At 38.7% G+C, this 27,731-nt stretch overlaps 1 protein-coding gene across 1 annotated transcript in view; it reads left to right on the forward strand.

The window, feature by feature from the left end:
* The first annotated feature begins 350 nt into the window (after nt 1-350).
* Nucleotides 351-27,731, forward strand: part of wdr11 (WD repeat domain 11) — a 62,185-nt gene continuing 34,804 nt past the window's right edge. Inside the window, exons 1-11 of the mRNA XM_005927114.3 lie at nt 351-563; nt 1,475-1,586; nt 3,162-3,315; nt 3,506-3,679; nt 4,027-4,228; nt 9,523-9,688; nt 12,519-12,621; nt 13,303-13,498; nt 14,236-14,336; nt 16,491-16,667; nt 27,504-27,588. Of these exons, the coding sequence (XP_005927176.1) occupies nt 478-563; nt 1,475-1,586; nt 3,162-3,315; nt 3,506-3,679; nt 4,027-4,228; nt 9,523-9,688; nt 12,519-12,621; nt 13,303-13,498; nt 14,236-14,336; nt 16,491-16,667; nt 27,504-27,588 (1,556 nt within the window). The 5' untranslated portion in view covers nt 351-477. The remainder of the gene's footprint in view (nt 564-1,474; nt 1,587-3,161; nt 3,316-3,505; nt 3,680-4,026; nt 4,229-9,522; nt 9,689-12,518; nt 12,622-13,302; nt 13,499-14,235; nt 14,337-16,490; nt 16,668-27,503; nt 27,589-27,731) is intronic.

The raw sequence follows: 27,731 nt of genomic DNA on the forward strand, positions 1-27,731 counted from the left end.
TGAAAGCAGCTGTTTGTGTGTCTGTTTGTTTTGAGGCTTATTCACTTTTGTATTTTAGGCAACTTTTGATTTCATTTCATTTAATGTATTTTATTATTTTATTGACTTATTTTTATTATTATAATCTTGGGAGGATTAAAACAATAAATGTAGCCCGTATGTTTTTCAGTTACAGTATTTACTGTAACTATTATTTACATATATTACAACTTTTTTTTGTTTTGGGGTTGTTTTTTTTTTTTTTGCTTCTTTTTCGTTTTTTCTCTCTTTTTTTTGGCGGTGGTGGGGTGGGGGATAGTACTGTTGTATTCAATGCGGAACTTTGTTGCTGGAATTTGTTCCTACACGGCATCCTATTTAGAAACACCATTTCACTTCCTGTTAATATTCACAACAGAGCCGATACAGATAAGCTAATTAATTTTAGCAGTGTTTACTCATTAAATGTTAACGTAGCAGAAATTCTTAGGTAGAGCAATGATTCCTTACACCGTCAACATTAAACTCGCGGCTCGGACGTTAACTGGCACTCTCAATTTGCAGAATAAAACCGCCGTAGATTGGTGAGTACCGCTTCTCTGCTGCTAGCATAATTTGGTTAATTGAATACGCGACTGACAGATAACGTTAAGGAACTGATGTTTGCATTGTGTCAGTTTCGTGGCTTGTCTTTATTGCTGCATGTAAAGTTGTCAGCGTGAACGGCCACTGATAATTTGTCATTGAGCTCACAAACATGCGGGGTATATATTTCTTGTGCAATGTCATGTGACATTTTGTCGGGCCTGATGAATTTCTAATGCCTCATCCTCCACAGCAATCCAGCAGAGACTGTCAAGGCAGTCGGACTCGCGTGATCAAACTTTAGATTAGAGCAGCATAGTGCCAAAGTTTAATTTCGCATACATGAACCTAAATATCATACATTTGCTTCTAAAGCTATTTTTGCTTTTCAGCAGACATATTTAAAAAGAGAACTGTCCTTGTGAATATTTAACTTTATGTACGCATCATATGAGATAAATTACCTTGTGTAGTTGTAGCATATAGTACAGTCTCTGCACTGGCAGCTTTTGTCATTGGAACTGAAAGTTTAGCTTCATGTTATGTTTGAATTTTGAAATTTGTTGTGTCATTGAACTTTGATTTTTTGGCAGTCTGGATGCACCCCAGGCAAATATGCATGCATGTCTTGTACGGACACGGAAAGAAGATGAATTTAGACATGGAGTGGAAAGCACAGAAATCAGAATGCAGACACAGTTGTTGAATAATGCTGTGTTTACTGGAGAGGGTGCACTAAAGCGTCAGGCTGACTGGAAACACAAGTTTAAATTCATAATGTCCAGAGTTCACAGTCTGAATCATATGTTATCTTTTGTACATCAATGTCTCACATCCCAAACCATTTCACGTATCTTTCATCTGTTTCTTTCCTCTTCCTCCTATTCTGCCTTGCTAACGTGGTCTGTAGGGGCTGGCAGGGGCTCATAGCTCAGGGATGTCACTCCAGTATTCTCATAATTGATCCTAAGACCGCCCAGACCATCCAGGTGCTGGAGAGACACAAGGCAAATGTGGTCAAGGTGAGTTTGAGAAGTAAATTGGCTTAATTGTTTCCCTCCACAACATAATTGCTGTTTAATTACACAAATTAATTGACTCACTGTTGCGCCTCTGCTCCATAGACTTCAAAATATGATTTAATATATACCACTAAGTTAAGCCGTTGGAGAATAGGCACACAAATGAGGCTACAAAGTGAACACACCTTGTGGGGTTGTGTTATTTATGTCTCACAGTATTAATGTTAGCATTGTGTGACCTTGAGTGGAGTACTTTTGGCTCTCTCTGCTTCTTGTAAACCAACACCTGCAACACAGATAGAGCATTGACAGAGTCATTTTGTTTGGGTCCGTGTGCGCGTGCATGTGTGTTGTAGAAGAGAAGAGTAAATAATGGGCAATAAATTCTACAGTGATTATCAGTGCCTGGGCCTTTCATTCTTCACTATAAAGAACACTTTAATCTTGTAAAGCACCGCTGCCACAGCAACAAGCTATTCCTCACCACCCAGCCTGACATAAGAGAACTTGCTGAATGAAGAAAAAAGGAAATAGAAAAAGAAGTACCTACAGTAAAGGGCATGCCTACCTGGGAGCAAATAGACAGACATAATCAATTATTTAAACACCATCTTGTATGTCGAGTAATTTGTTATTTCACATATAAAATGTGCATTTCAGTGTAGGGCTGTGCGATATGACCAAAATCTCATATTCCGATATAAGAATTCTATCGTCTGATAACGATATAAATCACAAAAATGTAACATTTTCTGTAAATTCTGTGAATCTCGGGCAGCTCGACTTGCGGGAAGTGTTTCCAGCTGCGCGTCATGTAGCTGGAGTCGAGTGTTTTAACCGATGCATGAAACTTTACATTTTTAGACATAAGTTGTAACAGCCGCCGTTTTCTTTGTGAGTATTTATTACATGGCGTGCTGCAGGGAAAAGCCTGTTCTAACGTTTGAGTCTAAGGTTTAATTTTTAGCACCTGGCGGCTCTTTTTTTAATTCTCATCCGTAAATAATCTGCTCTTTCACGTGATTCAGTTTATTTTGAAAAGTCTCAACAGGATCTTGAGCTTTATTGTGAAAGGTTTATGTGGTAAATAAACAAGCGGACACGCGATGGTGTTACCGTTGTTGTTGCTAACGACAACGCATAAAAACAGGCGCTTGTACGTCCGTAGTGTGGTTATATTACATATAAGAGAAAGAGAGAACTTTAAGAAGCCACTACAGTGACCATCAAAACGATGAAAAAATATTGCCGTAAACAGTTTATTTTGCGACAGCACGAAACAAACGATAGCGTAAAATGAAACGATAGACTGTTTTATATCGTCATCCGATATATATCGTTATATCGAACAGCCCTATTTCAGTGTTATGCATTTCCTATAATGTCCTTTACTCTCTTTTCTCCCCAATGTCGCATTTAGTGAAATTCATCATGCATCTTCAGACCTTGCTGTTATTGTTGTTATTTTTTCTTTTCTGTTGTTGACTTTCTGAGCATTCTGTCAACAAATGTAGAAGGCTTACAGCTTTACCTGATATTCCTCCCAGAGACTCAATTAGTGTTTTATGTTGGAAGGTAAAATGGTCCAGGGAAAATTACTACCACAACTTGAGCTCACCCTACTGTCTGCGGTTGGCCTCGGGAGATGCCTCTGGGAAGATTATAGTGTGGGATGTGGTCAGCGGCACAGCCCACTGTGAGATACAGGAGCACTCCAAACCTATCGGGGGTAAGACAGCTTCAAGACACCAAACATGTTTGTCAGCTCAGTGGCAGTCCTGCCAAGAAGAGACACTGAGCCGATGGTTTGCTGTTGACTATTTGTTTTCATTAGGACGCTGTTACTGCCACTCCTGCTGGTGCGCACTACGCTTCCATTCTCACCTCCTCTTCTCTGTTTTGCTCGTTCCCTCTGTCAGACTTGGAGTGGCTGTGGAATCAGGATGCATCTCGTGATCTCTTGTTAGCTGTCCATCCTCCCAACTACATTGTTCTGTGGAATGGAGACACAGGCACCAAACTGTGGAAAAAAAGCTACGCTGAGAATATCCTCTCCTTTTCTTTTGACCCTTTTGACCCTTCCAACATGGCATGTAGGTGAACAAAATACTTACCAAAAGACTAACGAAGCCTTCGAATTTTTCACTTTGCCACCCACATACACAGGGCATGCTTGATCTCTTAAATTTACTGTTTATTGCAGTATGGTTGAACATATCTTAAATCTGAAAGCATGTGACTGGTATTCTGTGATGCCAACAATTTAACCAGTGGTATTTCTTTTTTTTTTTTTCTTTTTTTTTTGTGGAAAAAGATAAGTCGAAGCAGAGACTTTCACAAATAACAGATGGCAAATTGAAAACAGAATATTGACATCTGACCATCTCTTATTAGCAAATGAATCTTTATAATATTCTTCTGTCCTTTTTCTCCTATCCAGTGCTGACCAGTGAAGGGATCGTCTTCATCACAGACTTTTCTTACTCCAAACCCCCAGGCAGCGCTGGCAAAAAGGTCTACATTGCCAGTCCTCATGCGAGCCCAGCGCATACCAAACCTGCACCTGCAACAGCTCCGGCCCCTACTGGTGCCAAGAAGGCCCTTAACAAGGTCAAAGTGCTGATTACCAATGAAAAGCCCACGTGAGTGAAATTAAATTAATTTTCCTTCCCTGACTTTATTTTAAAATATTTTGGATCCTTCTTTTTAGACACATAGACTGTTGTTTCAAGTTTAACAAGTCTAATGAAGCTCTTATGTATTGTATGGTTTTTAAGACGTTACTTACTGAAAAGCCAAGATCTTCATACTGTACAGCATGTTAATATTTTAATAAATGTCTGAATTTCATCTCAACACTTATGTAGGTGCTAAAGGATAATCTGTGGAATATATTTGTTTCAATAGTTAAGTCAGTTTTTAAATCAAACTTCCTGTAGGTTATGTCACCCTTTCGGTGTCATGTTTTATTGAAATGCTATGGCTCAATGTTGTTCAGTTCCCTTTTTTGTCTCTTGTTGTTCAAAGTAAACTACAAAGTCTTATCGGTTAGCGGTCTCCAACCCCGGGCCACGTTGTTTGGTACCAGGCCCGCTAGAGATGAGGCTCGGGTGTGAAATTTATGGTTTTCGGGATTTTTTTTTTTATCGTTAACTCTGTTTTTCTGGGTCTTTTCCCGTGTTGTAGTTGTGTGTCTTATTTTGAAAGAAATATTTACACGTTACCATAGCGACCAAAGAGCATTAGGGGCAAGGAGAAGGATGTTACTCTCAATGTTGTTGATGCATTTCAGGAGGATGCTGCTAATAAAGTTACACAATTCCACAGTGAATTTGCGTTTATTATTATATTTACAAAAACACCACAGGTTTTGTCTTGGTCGTATCATTTTATTTTGTTGTATTTATCCGTGGCACCTTAAAGGCCGCTCCGTGGAAATATTGTCTGACATTTAACCTGCCCGTGGCGCAAAAAAGGCTGGTTTAAGAGGACTGACTTAAGGCAGTCATAGTTATCACTGTTACATGATAGAAGTGATGTTTCTCTGATTGTAACGTATGATATGATTTCTAAGTAAACACCAAGGTTTATTTACTGTAATATGAACTAAATCTCAGTTACTAACCAGGCTTTGTAATGTACAGGGCTGGAAGCATACACTGTTTGGCCACAACATTAAAAGCAGCTGCCTAATATCAAGTCAGTGCCTGTCGTGCCTGCAAAACACTGAATGATCAAACTGACTGTAAAGTTTTATCCATTTATTTTACATTTACGAAAGTTTATTTTGAGTTTTTATATTTTAATCGGTGAAGAGGTTTACAACGAAAGCTATGAAAAGAATGTGAAATTCAATTAAGTTTTATTTATATATGTATTATTTGATCAAAACAGCGATTGACCTGCTCAATCTGACTCATTGCTGGGAGAGCACTTTAAATCAGTATTACTGCTGGATTTGTTTGTATTTTCTCAAGGAGGAAAAAGAGCCATTGTCAGAGAAGATGTTGATTCTCTTTGGATCTGCCCTCACATGTGAACAGATTTATACAAATTTAAACAACATTAGCCCAAAAATGCACATTTTTGTTCACACTTAGTTTTGGAAATGTTGATTAAATGGTGATGAAGTCTTTTCTCTTCTTATGCCTATTTCACATTTTTATTGTCTGATATTATTGATGTAGTTTCTCACATGACAGCTTGAGGAATATTAATAGCTCCTGATCTAAAATAATTTTAACGTGAGTCCAGAACCACTTCTCCTCGGTCCAGTTCTCACATTCATTCTTCTGTGAAGAGGGGTCAGCATGAGCGGTCAGACCAGGCTGTTGTTATGCATGCCTATATACAGTGAGCTCTGTATTTTGCCTCCTTTCTGTCATAGACAGCATTATTATTTTCATCACACTCTTGCCCCCATCAAGGTCACTAAGATCACACTTGCCCGTTTTCTGCTTTCAGGACATCATATTCAAGAACTGGCAGTTCACTTGCTGTTTAATTTCTCACACCCTTATTCAGTGTAACAAGATAATCAATGTTATTGACTTCACCTGCCAGTGGTTTTAATGTTGTGGCCGATTGGTCTTTCTGTAGAGTATATTTTACTCCCCACTGACCTGAGACCTCCCTGTTCATTCGACAGCAAAGCTCCTCCAAATTATGTGAACAGGAGAAGTATTCCAGACACTTTTTCAAGCCTAACCAATAAAAATGGCCCGACAAGCAACACTGTAAGAAGCAGGTCACGGAGCATTTTTGTTGACAGCAATATGGACTAACACGGTCTATTTTTATGTTTGGTTTGTTTTCTTTTTTCTTTGGTCATTGCAGAAAAAAAATCAAAACAGGAACAGCACCTTTCACTACATAGATGACCTAGTTTTGATGTAACTGTCTCTCCAGCACAGCAGTGAGATTCCTCTTTAAACTTAGATCAGATGCTAAATCAAGTCAAGGGTCCGGGAGAAGCATTTCTCAAGAGAATAAGGAAGGATTTGATCACTTGGCATATTTGCTACATTGATTTTTAATTCTGAAACGCAGCAGAAGTAGTGATGTACTTCTTCTGGCTTCTTATTCCATTAGTTGACAAACTTGATAAATTGTATAAGCGCTAATTTAGAAAAAGTTGCATGAGCTGTAGACGTGTTTGATGTGCTGGCAGCTTCCTGCTGGAGTGGTTGTGACTGTTATTTATAGCAGCATGCCCCAGTCTCTCTGTCCACCCACCAAGCCAGTTCTGATAACAAACACTCCATTAATCTTGTCTTTATTCTCTCGTGCCTTTCTCATTTTGTCTGTTTTAGTCTTCTATCCATGTGTGACAACTTCCTTCCTCACCTTTAACTGTGTGTAATTGCTATCCAGGATGCTGTATTCCTTCTGTTCGCCTTTGTCTACAGTCTCTACTCTCGCCGGTTCTGTCTGCTTGTGGGTGATAAATGGAGGATTTAAACAAGACTGTTCTCCCACAGCGTTATCAGAAACTTACTGAATACAGTATGGTATTGTGTGCATTAGTGTCCCATCAGGGAGCCATTAATCTGGGTGTTAGCCACTAGAGATTTGGTTCATATATCAAAATGAAGTCAGCTATACTATTACATATACAGAGCAACCTCGACTAATGTATGTTTTCTTTTAAACTGACAGAAATATTTATAAGTTAGATTTAGAAAAAAAAATCTAAATAATTCACTAAGACGCTTGAAGTTGTAGTTCTTATGATTATGAAAAAATCATAATGTTTTTGATAAAAGCAGTAAGTCTGAATAATCAGGCCTTTTTTAAATTCATGGCTTCATCTGAAATCATGTTGTGTGCAGAGCGAGTAGTTTTCCACACAACAGGGAATAGCAAAGTTAATTATCTTACCGATGAGTTGGGGGTTCTGTCTGACTGTAGCTGCTCTTCATATTGCTGATCAAAAATGGATGAAACTGAATCTCTTGATTTGGACACATTCGATGAACAGTCGCTAAATGCACAGTTAATGCCGGCTCGCTGGTTTCAGGGCAGTACGATGCTGCCCTGCGACTGCACACTGGACTTATTTCAAAATCAGAGGTTAATCAAGCAAACATTCAACCACTTATTCCCAACACTGTTTCTTTAGGGCAGCTGTGGCTGGATAATAAATGGACAATTGAGGACTTTTGTTCAAGCTCAGTCTTCACTTCAGTCTTAGAGGTGTGATTTATGGCTTTGTACTGTGGTGATGTACACATGCAACACCTGCTTCCAAATACTACAAACTCTCGAGTTTTATTTGAAGCTCGGCTGCAGGTAGTGTGAGAGCAATCGAAAAAGAAACAACATAACATGAAAGAGAACCCGATCATTCACAGACATGTACAAATGTAATCACGAGTGATCAGTAATGGAGTGACGTGACCGACTGAAATGGACAGGTTTTGTTATAGAAGTATTTTAGGTTGTGGTTTGTTTGTTTTTTGTCCCACAGTGTGAGCATCAGTTCAGTTTTCTGCTGTATCATCTCCAGCAGCTGCCAGTGTGTGTAAACTGAATTTGTATTGTGTAGATAACAAGCTCAAGGTGCTGTGACTGCTGTATAAAGACAGTATTTGACTTTAATGTCCTTTGGGTGAGTTAAATAATAGAACCTTGAGAGTGCTTTAAAACTTTAATAAAGGCATCCACCTTTGCTATCAAATGTCCTGCGTCTTTGATAGCAAACTCACTGCGTGAGCACACATATGTGTATGTACTTAGCAATATGTAACTGTGTGTGATCCTCTGACCGCTGTAGCCTTCATGTCTTATTCATAACAACGACTGAGAGAGCGAGAAGGGCGTGTGATGTTTTGGTAATTGGAGAGCTGAATATTTGAGGGCTGCAGGTTTTTTTTTATTTCCCTTTTCTCCCTTTTTTCTTTTTTCATTTCTCTCTGAAGATCTGTTGCTTGCAATCTAAGGTCTGCTCCTTTCTGATGTTCTGCCTTTGGTGACTCAGACATTTTAGCCTCTATCTCTTTCTTTTCTGACTTCAGTAAGCTGCTAAAAGTGTAATTTAGCTCAATAACTCCTAAAGCTTCCCCTACTGAGTCTATTTTATCTGTTACACTTTCCCCAGATGATAATGATCTCCATTGTGTTATAAGGTTTGTCTCTCTTTTATTTGATCTTGCCGTGACCTAGAGGAATTCGGCTGTTGGAATGAGTTATGGCTGTAGACCTGCTTGTAGGTTCAGTCCAAATCGTCTCTTTTTCCTTCTTGAGTGAACTGTACTGAACAGAAGTACCTGTGACCTCTTTGCTGTGATACGGAGAGATCAAAACTGGTTGCCACCACAGATAATAGTACCTGTCATTAATTTAGTCGCACATGAAAGAAGTCGCTGTGAATAACAAATCAGAGCAGCCAAAAGTAACGTAAAGGAAATTCTTTGCAATTCTTACAGTACCTGCTTAGTTCATCAGCCAACCAACAATAATAAGTCATTCATTCTAGCTTCTATTTGGGAAGACATGAATAAATATCAAGTTGTCCTTAGAAATGAGATTTTTATATTTTATATTGAATTTTAAATCTAGCGTCATATTGGTTTGCATGGAATTTGCATTTTTCATATGCATGTGTTGTTGTTACAGCAGAGTCTCATTATATCCTGATTTATCTGGAGAATAAGACTGACTTACTGAGCGGTATATTATCTAACCCTCATTTCTAGTCATCGTAATTTGCATTTTTCATCTTTTGTGTCTATTAAATTGCGCCGTAAACAACACGAGAAAACAGGCAATTCCAGGACATGCTTAATCCTTGGATTAAAGAAAGTCTTTTTGTCAATAAAGATTGATAGTTTATTATTTACCATTCCATCTAGTTTGTTCTCAGTTTCAGTGTCAGCCCGTTTTAACTAACTTCCTGTTCTCATTGTTGTCATTCCCCTGCTGTCTGATGCTTTAGGGCAGAGGCTGTGACGCTGAACGACTGCCTGCAGCTATCCTACCTACCTTCGAAGAGAAACCACATGCTGCTGCTTTATCCCAGAGAAATTTTGATCCTGGACCTGGAGCTCAGTCAGACGGTGGGTGTGGTGGCCATCGAGCGCTCCGGGGTTCCCTTCATCCAGGTGAGGCACGCTGCAAAAATACGCAGCAAAATCCCTTTAATATGGATCTCGGTTAAACTCGAAGAGATGAAAGTTAACCTTAAAACAGCATTAAATTTTCAGGCTCTGAGTTCTCACCAATCACTTACTCTTGACGTTATGTGCAGGACATTTTTTAAACTGCTTTGCGCTGACACCGTAGTTGGTCTAGATGAAAGGATGGCTGTGTTATGTGGCTTTAACAAACCTCATATATCAACATCTTACTTGAAGAGCTTTACTGAAATCTGTCTTTTTTATGGATGATTCCTCCAGGAAGACAGTTCCTCCTGCCACGAATGATAAAGTTCTTAACTCTTTGCACCCGCCTCTGCAGTTGTTTCTCCTCATTGGGTGTGACAACTGCACATCAGGACCATGTAGTCATTAGCAACAAAGGGGGAAAAAAGTCCCCCCTTTCTTTATACTGCCTCTCCACAGCAACAGACTTGACCTTTAGGTGCCAATTCACTTTCTTTTAAAGTCTGGATTTCTAATTGGAAATTGATGAATGCCGTGGGGGTATTACACTGAGGATTTGTCACAGCTCCAGTGCCAGTAATTGAACAGAAACTGTCTTAAAGTCGCACCGTTCTCTCCCCCTTTCTATACTTACTCTCCGTCTCCAAAAGATTGACCACTGTGCTGCCATGTCATTACACAGAGTAACTCTCCTTATTTTTCACGGCGGTGGTTCTACTGTATTTGAGACCTAATGTGCCTTTTTGAAACTCGTTGAATTTCATGCCTGAATGTACATGCATGGAACAGTTTGCAGTTATTAGTTCATCTCTGCAGTCGATGACATGTTCTGCTTCTGTGAAATTGCGCTCTGTTCTTTGTATTATTGTCCTATCATAAATCATACTTTATTTGGGTTGTCACTGATCTTGTTTTAATAAACGTCTCTATGGTTTAACAACACAAAGGTAGAGAATGAGCGTTTGTAGTCAAGGAGTAAGATCTAAAGTCACCAGGGGCAGAAGCAAAGGGGTATTACTCAGCTGCCTAGGCTCCGTCTGACCAACGCCTCCTTTCTCTAAGTGTTATAAAGTGCTTGTCTTCCAGCCAATTTGCATGACTGATGACACAGTTTAGCAAAGGTCTATGCTCGAGTGTACAGAGGCTCCACTGTCAGGTTGGGGCATACATAGTGTGCAGTTGCCAGTTTGTCAGGTCAACATGGCCTACAGTCATTTTTCCATCTATCAATAGCAAACTAATACAGAATCCATCAATTTGTTGTTTATCTGTTCATTTTCAACAAGGTGCTGATTTACTTTGATTTCAAATGGCTGCAGATTGATGTCTTGCAGTTTTTGCATTTCAGTATTTGGAATATTTTGTGCACTGGCATAAATTGAGTGAGGTATTTTAAAATGTACAGTATGTTCAATGAAATCAGACGTTCAGAAAGCCAACAAAAGAAGCAATGTGAAGATGTCAAAATAACAATCACAACTGAATGCACATATTTGTGAAGAAGATGAATTTAACTAGTAGTTTGATTCGATTATCTGTTAAAAGTAACAAGCAAAAGTTCAGTGATGTAGCCTCACCAGTGACTGTAACGTTAATATATTAATTACTGTCATGAGTTAATAAGGTATAGAAACATGAGAACTGCACTGATATAGAATTTATTGTTTACAGATCATACCAGGTGAGCTCTGTAAGGCTTTTGTCATACAAAATGTGGATAGATTTAAATAACTGAACACTTCATTGTTATTATGTTATAGTTTTACACACAAAATTCAAATCCAGTCCAAATTTCTTTATGCAGCATGTTTAAAACAACAAAGTTAACCAAACTGCTGCACATGAAACGGAGAATTACAAAATAAAATAACAGATGCACATGCCCACACACATCAATAAATATATTCAAAGGGTCACAGAAATGGATCTGATATTTATACAACGCTAGAACTGGCCCCAAAACGCTGCTGCTTCTTTGCACTTTCAGATAAAACTATTTTCAGAGCTGTTAAATGCAAACAAGTCATTCAGTGTTTTTGATGACCGTCTTGTTGTCCGTTGTGCTCCGAGAAATGTGAATTTTCTTCTATCCTCGCTGTAATGTGGAACAGCAGTCACTTCAAAGTGCTTTATATTGTAAGGTAGAGACCCGACAATAATACAGAGAAAGCCTCAGCAATCAGACGACCCCTTTTGCGACAGTGGGAAGGAAAAACTCCTCTTTAGCGCGACAAAAGCTCTGGGAGGGGCAGCCATTTGCCACGACTGGTTAGGGGTGAGGGGAGAGAGTAAAAGTGTAGAATAATTACTTGAAGTACAACTGTAATGAATTCTGCTGTATATTTGCACAACTCATCATCAGGATAATTTATTAAATGTATCCCTTTTTTGTATGATAATAGATCTTGCCTGCTGTAGTCGGCAATATTTTGAATTCCCAACTTCTTAGCTTATTGTCCATATATTTATAAAACATGACTATGCCATAACATCTTAAGTCTGCACAATAATATTTTTCCCAATCATGTCATCAGTATGACTCAGGAGCCTTTGGCAAAAATCCCTCCTTTTCAGACTAGCATGAGATCTGACAAGCTAATTAAGCTTAGCCCCTGCTCTGTTTTCCTCTGTTTGTGCCAAACAAATTTACACATGTAGGTTTTGATGAGTGTATTAGGGGGTCTCGTGCTGTGGAGCAAATACATTGGCAAATTCATGCAGTGCTTAGAGCAAATGTAAACACCACCTGTTCAACATTAAGTCTCAAATAGACATTTGGCAAAGTCACAATCACACATGATCCCCTTTTTTTCACTCCCTCTGTGTTTAGGTGATTCCCTGTGCTCAGAGAGACGCCCTCTACTGTCTCCATGAGAATGGTTGTATCACACTACGAGTTTGTCGCTCCACGGTTGCCACTGAGGAAGCAGCGGGTATGAAACCTTTTCACAATGGTGTATCCACTCACAATCTGCACATAGCCGTTGTGCTTTACTCACTCCTCACTTCAGCGCCTAAGCTGCTCCTCACTTCAGTGCTCCATCCCCCAGTCATCATCTATTCAGCCAACTGCACTGCAATTGGATCCTGTAGCCTTTTTCCCTATGCTCCAGTGGGCATTTAGCCCCTTACTGTCTCATTTATCTTTGGCTTAGCGTGATAGGCCAATGGGAGGCAATTGTCTCGCTGAATCTCTCTCTCTTCCTCACTTACTCTCCTTGCTATCTCCTCCACACACATCCCTCTATACCCATTTTCCTTTTTTTCCCTGAAATTTCCTCTTGTATCTCTCACCTACTCTTTTTACTGCCTTAAATCTATGTAAAGCTCTCTATGCTCTCTATTTTTCTTTTAATGTGCTCAAAATTGTTCTTTCAATCGTATATACTCCTATTCTTCTTCCTTTTTCCCCCCTCCGTTGTCAGTATTATGAACATCTACTCTGTAGACTTTGACATTTTGTATTTTTTTCCTCTCATTTGTCCTTCTCAATCCACAATTTCCATCATGTGGTTTTTATCTGCCACTATTCTTCCTGCATGTCGACCTCGCTGTACATTTTTTCTCTTCCTAATTCTTTGTCGTATTTTTCCTTTATTCCTTCGGTTTCCCAGACCCAGAACAGAGTGTTCAGGAGCTTGTGTACGACCTGCGCTCTCAGTGTGACGCCATCCGAGTCACAAAGACCGTCCGACCATATCGCATGGTGATTTGCCCCGTCAACGAAAACAAGGCTGCGCTCATGGTCAGCGATGGCAGAGCCATGCTGTGGGAGCTCAGAGCCCACACTGGCAAAGCTGCCAATCCTAGGTACACACACACGTATGCAGAAAGCCAAATAATTCTGCAAAGTTACATTACAATTTCACAGTTGAAAGCTAGACGTAATGGTTAAAAGTTTGACTACTTTGTAAGGTGACTCAAGCTGACTTTAAATAATAATCCTCTGACCTAAATGTAGTCTTCATCGTGACTGGCGCAGGTGGGCTGTGCAGAGGGGTTTGGTTGTCGTTGACGTGTCTTTTCGTTTGATGGAGCGTTCCCTCGCTGCTGTCGAGAACAGTTTTGTATTTCTCTCTTAAGTCAGGTTCCTACGTGAGACAGAGTGAATTCTGCCTGCCTGTGAACAAGCCAATTTAATGTGGGCAAACAAGAGAAATCTACAGCATTAAATGAAAAAGGGATGAAAAGTTTTTGCTTTCCGTCAGTATGTGAGGAATTTTCTTATTATAGTCTTGTTTGAATTCATTTGCTTGACAGGTGAGTTTTCTGTTTCACAGCTAATGAGTTGCAGAAGTTTTCTTTTGCGGTGCTCTAAATTGACAGTCTGATGTTTCCTAAAAAGTTTTTTAGCTTACGTTTGATATAATGACATAAATTATATTCTCAGTGAGGTGGTTTTGAAAGGGAAAGCAGAGTTAACTAAGGAAGGTTAAGACGCAATGCATATAATTAGTATGCAGTTTATGAAATATCGCATGTGTTTATTCATTTATGTCACTCTGAAGTTCATGTGGTGAATGATTCTTTCTCTTTCTCCACGACAGCTCGGGTTTGTCGCCGCTCTACTCCCCTGTGTCATTTTGTGGAGCTCCACTGGGTCCAAACCAGAAAAAGATTCAGGATCTGTCTCTTAACAGCATGATTGGTATGCCTAAACACACCACCACCATCAACACTCCACTACAATGCGCATCTCAGACAATATAGTTTGCTGTGTGGAAGGCAAAACGTCACACATGTCACATCTTGGTGCAGCTGAAGCATTCTCATTCTCATCATAGAAGGATGGTTTTAATTTTTTTGAGAGAAAATGTGAAAACTCAAAAACATGAAGGGAATTAGATTATTGTGTGTGGATGCTGCAGGTCTTAGTGTATCTTTTATTGTACCTCTGCGAGTTGAGTGGGCCTCAAGGCACCCCTTCAGTTTCTGCTTTAATGTGTGACTGCTGGTTTCTCCTCTGTGCACTTCACAAGCCAGCCTTATTCCCCTGTTGAGCAGCTCTGCACAAAGAGTCCCATAGATGCATGGCCCTTCCTCTCTTTCCCTTTTTCCCCCTTTTTTTTTGTCTCATCTTTTCTGCTTATGATGTCTCTCCTTCATTTAATTCTTTTTTTCCTCTCCACCCTCTCTCTTTATCCTCCCTGATGATTTAAGGCTGCCTGTCAAAAGATGAATGTAAATGTAAAATTGTAATAGGATGATTTTTTTTGTGTTAGGTTTGTCATTTGTATTAAGTGAGTTACTATCATTGAGTAACGTAACGGAATACGTTACAGAATACATTTTGGGGCATGTATTCTGCATTCTGTAATGGAATACATTTTAAAAGTAACCTTCCCAACACTGTCTATATCTATACAGATATGTATACACACACACACACAGACTGAAGCCATCTACTGCCTGGAGCAGTAGCTCTGTTTGACAGTTGCTGACTAAAGCTCTTGTTATGAGGAAATATCACTGTCATGCAGGTTACTTATAGTCTGTGAAACAAAAACATGCTTGTTATTACACTGAGATGTGGAAAGAGCTGGTAACTAGAAAACCATTTTTCCTTTGTTGCAATCTATGGTAGGCACAGTGTTGTTTGTTTGGGGTTTTTTTGTTTTGTTTTATTTGTAGTTATAATAACATAAGATTAGAATCTAACTCCAAGCTGAAAGACAAAACATGTCCAGTGTAAAGAAATCAAGAAAACCAAATGAATTATTTAACAAGTGCTAATGACAATTTAAGGTTTGTTCCTCGGGGAATACTAAAGCTCTCCAGCAGATACACAGATAAAGATGAGTTATTCGTTCACAGTGCATTAAAATGCGCAGTCTGATGTGCAGTAATGAAATTATTTTAAGCGAATCGCCTTCACATCTATGTCTCAGTCTGTGATTTTAAAGTATTGAAGAAACTTGCTGTTACTTATCTCGTAAACCCGTTCTCTGATAACATGAGTAAGGTGTCTTACTATTGGAATGCTTCCTCAGCTACCTCAGAGACCTTTACGTCATTACTCCAGTGCTGGCTGCCAGTCGTGACACTCGCATTACGGAGGGCCCACCCACATCCCAACAAAATGTTTTCTTGATATTTAAAATTGATTGTTGATTAAAATTGATGAGGGCACTAGCTACTCTTTGCCTTTAGTGCTTTAACATACCACTAAATTCTTGTGATAATTACAGCTGCTCAGCCTGATAACTAAGTCCACAGCTCATTGAAATAACCAATATTAGTTCTTTTCTATTGCCTCCAGCTGTAGTTGCATTGTGTACAACGTTTCCACTTCAGACAAACATGTGCTTTGTTTTAGATCAGTAAGGCCAAGTTGAAATTTGTATTCAAAAGACTGCTATTAAGCTTCTTACAAGTACGAGGTGTCTACAGTCTTGATTTGGGATGATTTACTTCCTGCACAGTATTCAAACTCTATTTGTTTCACATAATGTAGCATCTTGTTATTGCAGTTCACTTGTTGATGTTGCTGCTCTCAAGAAGCTTCTGTTTATATTTGGTTTATATTTTTTTGACTTTTTGTTTATTTTGCTTGTGTTTGTTTCTTCGTTGAACATATTCATACAGATGGTAGCACCCACTGTTGCTGTCTATGCGTTATACAGTGATTGATTTACAGAATGAATAATGAAAGAAAAGTCTTGATTTAGGTTAGATTTTCCTAACCTGTTGTTATTTCATTATTTAAGGAGCAAATAAGAGGTAGTTTTTCACATTATGTCCAACTTAACACATGATGTCTTGTCTTTTTATTTTATCTTTCTTTTTTTTTTCCCATCTCCAGGTCAGACCTTGATAGCCGGTGAGACTCTTCCTACATCTTCCCACCAGCAAGAAGTCCAGCTGAAGTTCCTGCTAACCGGTTTGCTGTCTGGTCTGCCACTGCCACCATTTGCCATCCGAATGTGTCCACCTCTTACCACCAAAAATATCAACCACTATCAACCCCTTCTGGCTGTAGGTAGGTAATAGGAAACCAGTTACTCACAGTCACGCAATTCTGCAAAACTTTATGAGTCACTACCACTGGCATATGAGGTTTCTGTTTTTCTGGGGGGGAAAAAACAAAAAAAAAAACGCTATTGATTTGTTATATCATTATTTAATCATTAACAACCACGTAACAGTAAATTTTACTGGACGTTGGTAAATTCTGCAGAAACTGTAAATGCAGCTAATTCTAGTCTAAATGTCGTGTTTTTGTTGAACTGTATACGTTCGATTTGCTTTCTTTTGAGTTCACATTGGCAGTCCTACAAGTCCACAAAAGATTTCAACACAGTACTGCTACTGTTTTATCATCATTACCTACTGTTATTGACAAGTCCTTGATACACAACCAAGTGACAAATGTCAAAGCATTTGTAAATTAATGGTGGCAAAACATTTAAACATTGACTGTATTGTGAGTAATTGTCAAGCTGGGTAAGTTAATGTTGACGAGCACTTTGGTATTTGAGACCGAGTTCGCGGCCCACTGAGGAGCGAAAAAGGACTTTGGTTCTATTGTTCGGGGACATATTCTTCCTTTGTAGCTGGCCGGGTTATCTTTTGCATTTGTTCATTTTTTTAAAAACGCTTCTGTAACTCAAACCGGATTCACCTTTGGTTACCTTGGAAACCAGTGCTGCGTTTTTCAAACCTCCCGTCTCTCAGTGTGAAGATGCATGTTGACTGCAGACGATAATTAAACATCATCGACACTGGAATGGTAAGAAGAAAACAAGCTTTCTTTAGTTCATTTAATTTGTAATTGATGTTCTATAGCGTGGAGGGCTTTACCGTAGAAGTGCATAAAAGTGGCATAAATAGTTTTATTTTTTATGTATTCTTTTCTAAATGTGGTTCCTTTCCAAGCGGCAGTTATTTAAAAAGAAAATAGATAGAAGGCCTATGTATTGTTTCTCTGTTTACTATTTACCTGGATTAGCTTTCTTATTGCTACTTACAAAAATCTTTTCATTATTAGGTTTTTTTTTTTTTCCAATTATAAAGGTCAGATGAATTTTCATTGACATGTTTGGGTGATGATTTTTAATGCAATTGCTGTTGTTGCTGCAGTGTTTTAGCATTTTACCGTCTTTATTATTTCTGTTTGTTTATGCCAGGGGGGATTTAAAGATGGAGGAATGCCTGATAGAAGACTAACACCAACAAAAACACCAGATATAATTCACGGATGTAAGTTCTTTAACGAATATTTACTGTGTGTAAAATTTCCATCTCTGCTTCTTCTGTTGGCATTTAGTAGCTATAAATAGGGGTGGGTTTTTATAATCGATTTATCGATTAAAATCGATTCTGGCTTGGATAACGTAAAATAGATTCATTAAAATCCTGAATCGATTTTTTAATATTAATTTATTTTGCCCGAAATGCCAGAATCTCAGGTGAAAGATCACAAAATTTCAACAACCACCAAACAGCTAAGACAGTAAATGAGAGCAGGTACACGGATTCTGCACAAAGACGTAAACACACAGCGCGGACCCGCGGATCAGAATCAGTGAGATGTCGCCTTTCTCAGCTGACGGTCGGGGCTGAAAGCCGACAGCTCGCTGATTCTGATCCGCGGGTCCGCGCTGTGTGTTTACGCCCTTTTTGCGCTGATCATATGGCTGTTAGTTTTATCTCTCTCCAAACAATATTGACCGAACCAGCAGCAAAAGAAGATCCAAACTACGCTTCACATAAACATCGTCATGAATTCCTCTGACTTTTTTTTTCCCCTTTTACTTACTTCCGAAAAGTAAACCTAATTTCTGCCGTTCAATATTGAACAAATTTAAACTTTTTAAAATTATGCAAAATGCAAAACGCTTAGCCGTGTCTCTAATAAAACCGCTGTAACTTCAGAGGTAATGTTCATGATGTTGATTAATGGTTTTCTTTCGTTTTTGATGTACTGCAGAATATTTTTATAAAATCCAGGCCAGGAAAATCACCTTCATGTTTTTCTGTGTTTTATCTTCAGCTACTTTGACACAAAGGCTCTGCTGTGATGCTCACACCTTTGATAAAGTCTTGCGTGTGTCAGCTTCCTTTTTATAGATACAAAAATATGTAAATGTACTGATCTGAATTATAATATTTCTGACTGTCAAAATTTCCCAGATTCGAATCGAATCGAATTAAATCGAATCGTGGATCGAATCGATTCGGGACCTTGTGAATCGGAATTGAATCGATTCTAGAAATCAGTGACGATACCCAGCCCTAGCTATAAAGACATTTTATTGTAATGTCATTACAAAAGGGATCAACAGCAGTTGTAACACTAAAAGTGATCTTATTTTTCTGATTGCATCCCACAGATAACTCATATTTCCTTAAAGCAGCTAATACTTAAAGAAAAAGCTCTTATTCACTATTATTATTATTATTCACAGAATCTTAAGTGATAGTTGTTATATACCGCTTTATACTACAGACTAGAGACCAGTGTGTACCTGCCTATATTTATAAGGCGTCCAGAATGAGTAGTAATATATTATATATATATATATATATATATATATATTATCTAATATTGTGATTTCAGAACCCCTGAGAACTGCCCTGAGCAATAAATTCCACAATCCGACTGTGCCATTTTTTTTTTCTGTCTTTTAAGACAGAAAGCCCCTTATTCAGTTCGTTTTGGATGTAGCTGCTGCTACTGTCAGGTACGGGCACAGACATTCTTTTAGTTTTATAGAAAATTTCAAAAGGTTATCAAAAGATAATTGACTTAATGTTTCACTTCTACCATGCCCAGTTTTTCTGTGCGTCAGGAGACCTCTTCCTGTGTGATTTGCTAATCTTACTACACTGTTATGACTGGCTTTTTTTTTAATTGTCCATCTCTTTTTGCTTCACAGAACCACAGCTGAAAATATCCGGACAGACCTCATGATGAGTGTGAAGATGTTTTCAGTGAATAACAGCTGGATCAGTCTATCCACACTCTAGAGAAACAGCATTGCTGTAACCAATGTGGGAAAGTTCCCTGTATTTATGAGATTGGAATTGTTATCACCTTATTCACACAGAGGCTCAGCCTCACAAGTGTAGCAAGTGTGCCAAATGCTTCCACTGCTTGTATTTTTCTAACTCTGAGTTAATAAAGAAAATACATTTCAGTTCAGGTTTATTGATATAGCACCAAATCACAATAACAGTCACTGCAAAGTGATTTACACAGTAAGGTAAAGACCCTACAGCATTCTGGAGAAAACCCAGCCATTCAAATGACCCCCTATGTGCAAAGACCGCGTGAAGGTGGGCTGGAGAAACCTCTCTGAACAGAACCAGGCTCAGAGAGGGGCAGCCATCTGTCGTGACTGGTTGGGGCGGGGGGGCAGGGGAAAAAAAAAAAACAAAGCATAGGGAGACAGGCAAAACACAGACTGAGAGAGAAAGAAGATGAAAAAGTAATGACATCTTGCAGTGGTAAATAAACAACAACAACAGAAAATCGTGAATCCCCAATGTGGGATAATAATATTTTCATTCCATTCTAAACACCTGGAAAGGGAAAAGAGGTGAATGGAGAAGTGCTCAGTGTGTCACAGTGTAGCATATCACAGCTGTCCCACAGCAGCCTGAGCCAACTGCAGCGTGATTAAGGGGATATTTCAGTGTCACCTGTTCCAATCTGAACTATAATCTTTATCAAAAAGGAAAGTTTTAAGTCTGTTCTTACATAGAGAGAGAGTGTCTGTCTCCCAAATCCAAACTGTGAGATGGCTCCACAGGGGAGGGACCTGATAGCTGAAGCCTCTGCCTCAGCTATCAGGCTGAGGCAATTCTACTTTTATTCTACTGTCCAAGGAATCACGAGTAAGTCTGCTGTCTGAGAGCGAAGTGCTTGGTTAAGAAAGGACAATGAGGTTTTTAAGATATGATGAGACCTGATAGTTCATGAGAAGGATTTAAAGTTAAATTCTGGATTTAACAGGAAAAAATATCTGAGAGAAATATGATCCTTCTCTCTTGTCCCTGTATTAACTGGAGGCTTTTTATGGAACTTTTAGAACAACCTGACGATAATAATGAATTACAATAGTCTAATTGTAATTGATTAGCCTAGAATTCATGAATGAACTAGGTTTACGGCATCACTCTCAGTCTTACATATTTGCTTAATATGCTCATTGAAGGACATGTCCTGATCAAAAGTGACCTGAAGATTAGCACAAACTAGCACAAAATTTGTGCGATCGTGGCTCAAGAGTTGGCAGTTCGTCTTGTAACCGGAAGGTTGCCAGTTCGAGCCCGGCTCGGACAGTCGGTCGTTGTGTCCTTGGGCAAGACACTTCACCTACGCCTACTGGTGTTGGCCAGAGGGGCCGATGGCGCGATATGGCAGCCTCGCTTCTGTCAGTCTGCCCCAGGGCAGCTGTGGCTACAACTGTAGCTGCCTCCACCAGTGTGTGAATGTGAGAGTGAATGAATAGTGGAATTGTAAAGCGCTTTGGGGCCCCTGAAAAGCGCTATATAAATGCCAATCCATTATTATTATTATTATTAAAAGATTAGTAACTATCATTTATGAGACTCAAGTGGCACTTGACTACATAGATAATATATCCATATATATATTATGAATAATTATATTAATATGTATATATATATATATATATATATATATATATATATATATATATATATATATATATTATATATATTATATTATTTTTTTTATAATTTTTTTTTTTTTTTAAATTTATTTATTTGTGCATTGTTTTTCTTGCTCAAGAGTGGCTTGTAGCCTAAAAAGGGGGGAAATGGACTTATAAAATGAGTAATATCAAACAGTGATGATTTTATTTGTTGTTCCCTACAGCTTAAGAATCTCCATTAAACGATTGGCTGCAAAATACAATAAAATAAAATGAGGTCCCACCGATAGCAACAGTGCAATTTCAGCTTTAGACGTGGTGTCTGGAGAAATTATAGTTTCTAGCTGTGTAGGAAAGCCAATTAAGACGAGGCTAACTCTAACAGATAAATAGATAGTTAAGGCAATGCATTTATATAGTGCTTTTCTAATCTTATTGATCAGTGAAATGTATAGAGGTGCACTGCCAGCAGTTTGATTTCTAAAAGAATGCCAAGTGGAAGACACAAATGGATGTTTATCAGCAACTGTTTGGCTCGCCGCACAGAAGGGTTCGTTTTGTTTTTATGTTTATTAAATTTGACTCTTCTATGCCGTTCTTGCCGTCGTGTGTAACTACCACAGATCTGTTTGAGGAAAAGCCTGGTTGGATTTTATCAAAGTTTGTTTGTAAATATCCAGTGAGTGAAGAATGCTTTAGAGGGAGACGAGATGAAATGATTATGCAGCTATAAGCTGCAGCTGCGCATTTTAATTTTATGCACATCGACACTCTTTGTTAACGCTCTAGGGTTTTGTTTTGTTTTTCCCCCCAGTTGACTCAAAAAATATATAAACATAAATTTGATTCTGTTTGTCACCTTAAGAGTTTTTGCCTCAAAGTTAAACACACACACAAAAATGAACGCTATTCAAATTGTCATCATTTTTTTTTTTGTCCCTAACAGGAAATTAACAGAGCTGATATGAAGCCAAGCAAGTTAAACAGGTCTTTATTTCAAATGGCAACACAATCTCAAGTTTGAGCTGGAAAAAAACAACTCAAAATAGATTTTTTTCAAATGAAGTGCATGTCAGGATTTGTGAATATGCATATCATTGCTGTAATTTATGTCCTTGAGGCAGATGGTGAGTAAGCAGCGGGCCGTCAAATTCTACTGTGCGGTCTCTGTAAACGATGGCACAAGGCATAGACTTAATCTGTAGTATCATCCTCCGTTATTACTCTCCTAAGACAGCTGCCAGGCAAAAGAGAGAGAGAGAGAGAAGCAGTCAAAGTTTGGATTTATTAGTTTTAGATCGGCATAGCAATTTTGTTTTCCCTCACTACAGTAATGATACATAAAATTATGAAAGTCTAAATTTGAAGGGGAAATTAAGAGCAGGATTGTGTTTCTTTCCCCTCATTTTGCCATTGCTTTTCATGTGTGTAGACATGCGCGCACACACACTCGTGGTTCTGTGCCAAATTCCATTTTTAAGTCTAGGCAGGCTGCTTTTCGCTCCCTGTTGCAGCAAACCTTCAGTTTAGTAGTCTGTCAGGCTGAAAAATAGGCTACACTTTGTCCCCTGACATTGGACACATAAATTAATCATACTTTAAAGATACATTGCCTCCTTCATACCTACAGACAGGCAGATGAATAATAATACCTTCAAGCTCTACGTCTTACAACCATTTTCTTGGTCTGTTTACTTTTGCTATACACCTGTCAGGTCCACAGTTATGGAAGACAGAACTTTCTTAAGTTCACTGCACATTATCGCCTAATTAGTGCAATAGTTCTAAAAGAGCTAAGGGGAAAACCTAAAACTGTTAATAGCAAATTGTCTTAGGTGTGTGTGTGTGTGTGTTTTTGTTAAGGAGTGAAATGAATGAAGAGGTAGCAATAGTAGAAAAACTGACCCTCCCTCCCCAATTTAACAAGGGATTGAAGTGGCTGCTCGTCCTGCTGCAGATGGTGTGGGGTGACTTGGCACAGCTGGCTCTCGGTAGCATTTTGAATCTAAAGCTAGAACAGGATGATTAGGTTTTCTTTGCACATCATTTGGCAAGTCCCCGTTGTCATCTTGCACGGTCAAGTAGTTAAACAGTCTCTAGCTGCATTATTGAAATGTGTCTTTTGTTCCACTTCCAGTGAAATGCCTTGTGAATAATAAGTTTGAAGGTCTGGCTAATTACAACGCGGATTTAGAAGGAGAATCGCAATCTCCGCTGAAAGGTGGAGGCAGCGTCCAGATAATTCAGAAGCTGAAGTATGTTTAATTAAAATGGTATCTTGAGGCTAATGCGTGTCATTTATAGCCACTTTATTTTATTAGCACAGTTAGAGGGAATGCGCACACAAAGTACAAGTTACAATAATATTAAATATTGCATTTGGAGAGTTGGAGCCTGTTACTCGCTGTGTCATTGCGCTCAGATTACTGTAATGACATATCTAATGTCATATATACAATTCCTGTATGCAAATACAAAGCACTAAACAGTCTGTCTCGAGTCAAGATCTCACTGTCAAGATTTTTTTCAATCTACAGCTTTATTTTATTTCATCTTTTTGTGTCTGTTTTCTAATATAGTTTACTGTTTCCTGTTGTAAAGTACTTTGTGAATTTGAAATGTGCTTAATAAATAAACTTTTTAAACTTACTTTACCTACTTACGCTATCATCAAATGCAAAACGAGTCAAGGTTACGTTGTCTTGATGCGCGCTCAACCATCCAGGTAAGTAAATCCCTAGGTTGTTTCTGTTTACCAGTCGTTTCTGTTCATCTTGACGCAGCGTTTTCAGTGGGAGAAACGTTTCGTCACTCATCCAAGTGACTTCTTCTGTCTCAGCTGACTGCAGGCTTCCCCAACCTTATAAACAGTACATTTGCACAATAACTGAAACCAGTCCACTGAATGAACAACGGGCTGTGAGGTCAGTTCCTTGATCATTAATGATCAATGAGTCAAAGTTACAGTAGCATTTCTCACCTCCTCAGTATTGCTGCCACGGTTGGCACTGGGGCAGGTATTCTAGGGGGTGTTGCTATATTTTACCTGATCAGTAAATCCAGATTGATTCACGCATGAGTGCAGTATCATTTTCTTGGCCTCTGTTCCAGTCGGCATTCGGCTTCTCCCTAATGTGTGCACAAGTTAAAGAGGAGATACACAGAGTTCTCAGTTATGAGACACTAGTCAGGGGAACAGCTAAGGATACAGACTTTTTACACTTTCTATTGGTGCAATTAAAGCAGGAGATGCACCTACTGCTGATGGTGTGAAAGCACTGAGGTTTGAAATTGCCTTCCACAGTTTCATCACAGTTAGACAAAGTGCAGGGATTCCCAACTCTGTTTTCTTCATTTCCGTCTCTCACTTTCCCCTCTGCCAGTCTTTTTTGCTCTTGTTCTCCTCTCTTAGGAAAGGTTACAGAAGCTCTGCACCCAAGGAGCTTCCCAAAATCACTGCTGTCTGGTCTCCTGTTTAAAGAGTTGTAAGCCTTGGGGGATCTGACAGCTCCATTACTGATAGGTACAAGGCCCACACCCTTCTTATTCAGTGGCTTGTACAAACACTGACAGACTGATATCCCTTCCAGCCTTCTAATATTTATTTATCCAAACTTTCCTGACAGCTACACTCCACTGTGTGGTTTGAACCAGAGAAAATGGATGATTTAAATAAAGTATCAATAAAGCAAAATCTAAATTTATCAATAACAAATATACAAAATAAACATGAAGGCAGCTACTGTGCTTCAGAAAGCAAAGCAATTATCGGATTGATGGATTTTAATTATCAGCTCCAGTGGCCTGTCGGAGAGGAATCGGGATTGTAGCCCACAAAAGAATCCATTCAAAGCTTCCACTTTATGTCTCTTTTCTTTTTCTATCTTTCCCCCTTCTCATAATTTGTTGGGTTCATCTGCAGATGGAGTTCAGATCTGTCATCACTTGGTATTGAAACCTTAATTTTTGGATTAGGATAAAATGATTTCTGGTACTCTCAAGGAATTCATGAGGTTAAATGGGAAGGTGCAAGAATCTGTCTAAATACGCTATTAATGAAATATTTTGCTACACATTCTATACCAGCAATAAAAAAGAATACTATAGTATATTACATAAAAATGACATAAAATGCCAGTATGATGACACAAAACTAAAATATTTTTTAGCTTGTACCTGGCTGAATGTTTTTGCATCGTCCCCATGATCCCAACTCTTCACTGTGATAACATCTGAATGACCATTTGTTCAGGACTGTGTGCTATGTTGCTGAATGCTAAAATGTTTTCCAATGACTTTTAATGCATTTGGCTGATCTGAGCTTTGAACTTGTTGCTGTGTTGAAATCCTCAGTAAACGCTAGCGAGGCTGTATCGCCAAGTACTATTCATGCCCAAGCCAAAACCGAATGTTTAAAGGATGAACTTTTGATTAAAATTAATGATTCATTTTTGTAATAGTTAACTCCCGCTGTCTTTTTGATAAAGGTTAATTTATGGTTTATCAGTTTATTTTATTACAGGACAAATAAATAGAACTGACAACCCAAGACATACAAACTCTGAGATATTCTTATTATTTTAGTCTCGATAGAAACTGCAAGGCCGACACTACCACTAGCACTATAGAAATAGCTGGTCAGAAAACATCGTATTTGTATTCTACATGAAATAAACAATAGTGTGGTCTTATTGAGCAAGTGCTAGAGGAGACGTATACACTCTCATGTCTGTGTGGTTAATATGAGACTACAGCCAGTTGTTGGTTAACTGTGCATAAACACTGGGACTAGGAAAGACAGCTTGCTTGGCTGGCCTTTCAGCAGGCATGCTCACTAATATATTTCTTGAAGCAGCGACTTCTTTCAGTTTTGTTCTTCCAGTGGCCTTGCCAAGCAGCTAAAGCATTGGAGTCATTATGCTGAGCCAAGAAGTGTATTCCAGATCCACATAAAACAACAACTTGACATTTTTACATGTGTTTTTAATAGATTAACAATCTCTGAAGCTATAAGGTGATAATTTGCGAGGTACAGAGCCTGACTAATCTTGCATAAAGTAAACAAACACTGGCTGTGAGGAATCACGCTGCAGGAATGTCATCTCCACTCAGTCCTTCCCTGTTCAAATCCTGCTGAAGCATCTTTGTGCCCACACTACATGCCATCTATTAGCAGCACCAGGAGAAGGAAGAGGATACACAAACACCCATGCCACAGTGCCTATCACAGATTCCAGATGTTTTGTCAGCATGTGATCATAGTCACTGTGGTCACAGTCAGTATAATTGCAAAAACTGTGTTTCTGCACCTGCAGAAGGAATGCCCCAGACCCAGTTAAATGCTTTCCAGGCATCATTAAACTTGAGTCTTCATTAGATATTAGATGCACCGCAGAGTTTTATTTATTTATTTATTTTTTATAATAGTTTGTCATTCCTGATTGTTTTCAAACTACTTGGTAGTTTTTCATAGTCTATGGTTTAAAGCAAAGAGTGCAAATAAAGGATATTATTGCATATATAGGAAAATGAAATTGGGGTTTTTGCATATGTACAATAGGCATGATGCCATTCCACTTTGTAAATTAAGCTAAGGTGGGATATAGAGGCTTTAGAACTTAAACTTGTTCACATCCTTAGAAGATGCAAATTATTCAAAGTGACGACTCAGTTGTCTTAGTTTGATTTTTTTTTTGTGTGTGTGTATGAATTTATGTCAGGGCAAAAAAACATTTCTTGTATTTGCTCAAAAAAATGTTTTTTTTTTTGTTGTTTTTTTTAGCTGCATAAGCAAACCTCAGAAAATCACATTTAAAAGTGCAATATGAGTATGAACAAATGTTTTCAAAAAAAGTTTGAGTTTGTGGGAGTGTCGACTGTCACTTGCGGTATTTAATCAGGTAAAGTTTAGGGACGGATCGAGCTGTTGTGCCGTTTTCAGCAGCAGATGAAACTGTGATGTTCTCAGGCTGTGAGCTGAATGACACAGGGTTTGATGTGTTGCCTTTTTCCACACCTACTGCAGTGACAGGGAACACACAGGGGTGTCACACTGACACATCGTGTCTCTGATACTGCTGGAGGCTAGATGCTGCTATGATATGTAACTCTGGCTTGTGACCTTTCTTCCTCTCTGCATCAGCCTGGCTCGTATGTCTTACTCCCTGCTCTCTGTTTCCGTTTGTTCTGCTTAGGCACGAGCAACGGGTCTGTGCTGGTCTACAACCTAACGAGTGGACTTCTCCACAAAGAACTCAGCGTTCACTCATGTGAAGTCAGGTAAGACTATTGTTTCTGTTATTGTGTACAAATTTTTATTCTTATTTTTTTACACTTCAACAGTTCAGTCTCAGTAATGAGCAAGTATATGAACTAATGGCAGTCTTTAGCTGAAACATCAGCTAAATGACATGTTAGACAAA

The sequence above is a fragment of the Haplochromis burtoni genome, unplaced genomic scaffold (genome assembly GCF_018398535.1).
Source record: "Haplochromis burtoni strain Fernald_Lab_line unplaced genomic scaffold, NCSU_Asbu1 Contig_96, whole genome shotgun sequence".
NCBI lineage: Eukaryota > Metazoa > Chordata > Actinopteri > Cichliformes > Cichlidae > Haplochromis > Haplochromis burtoni.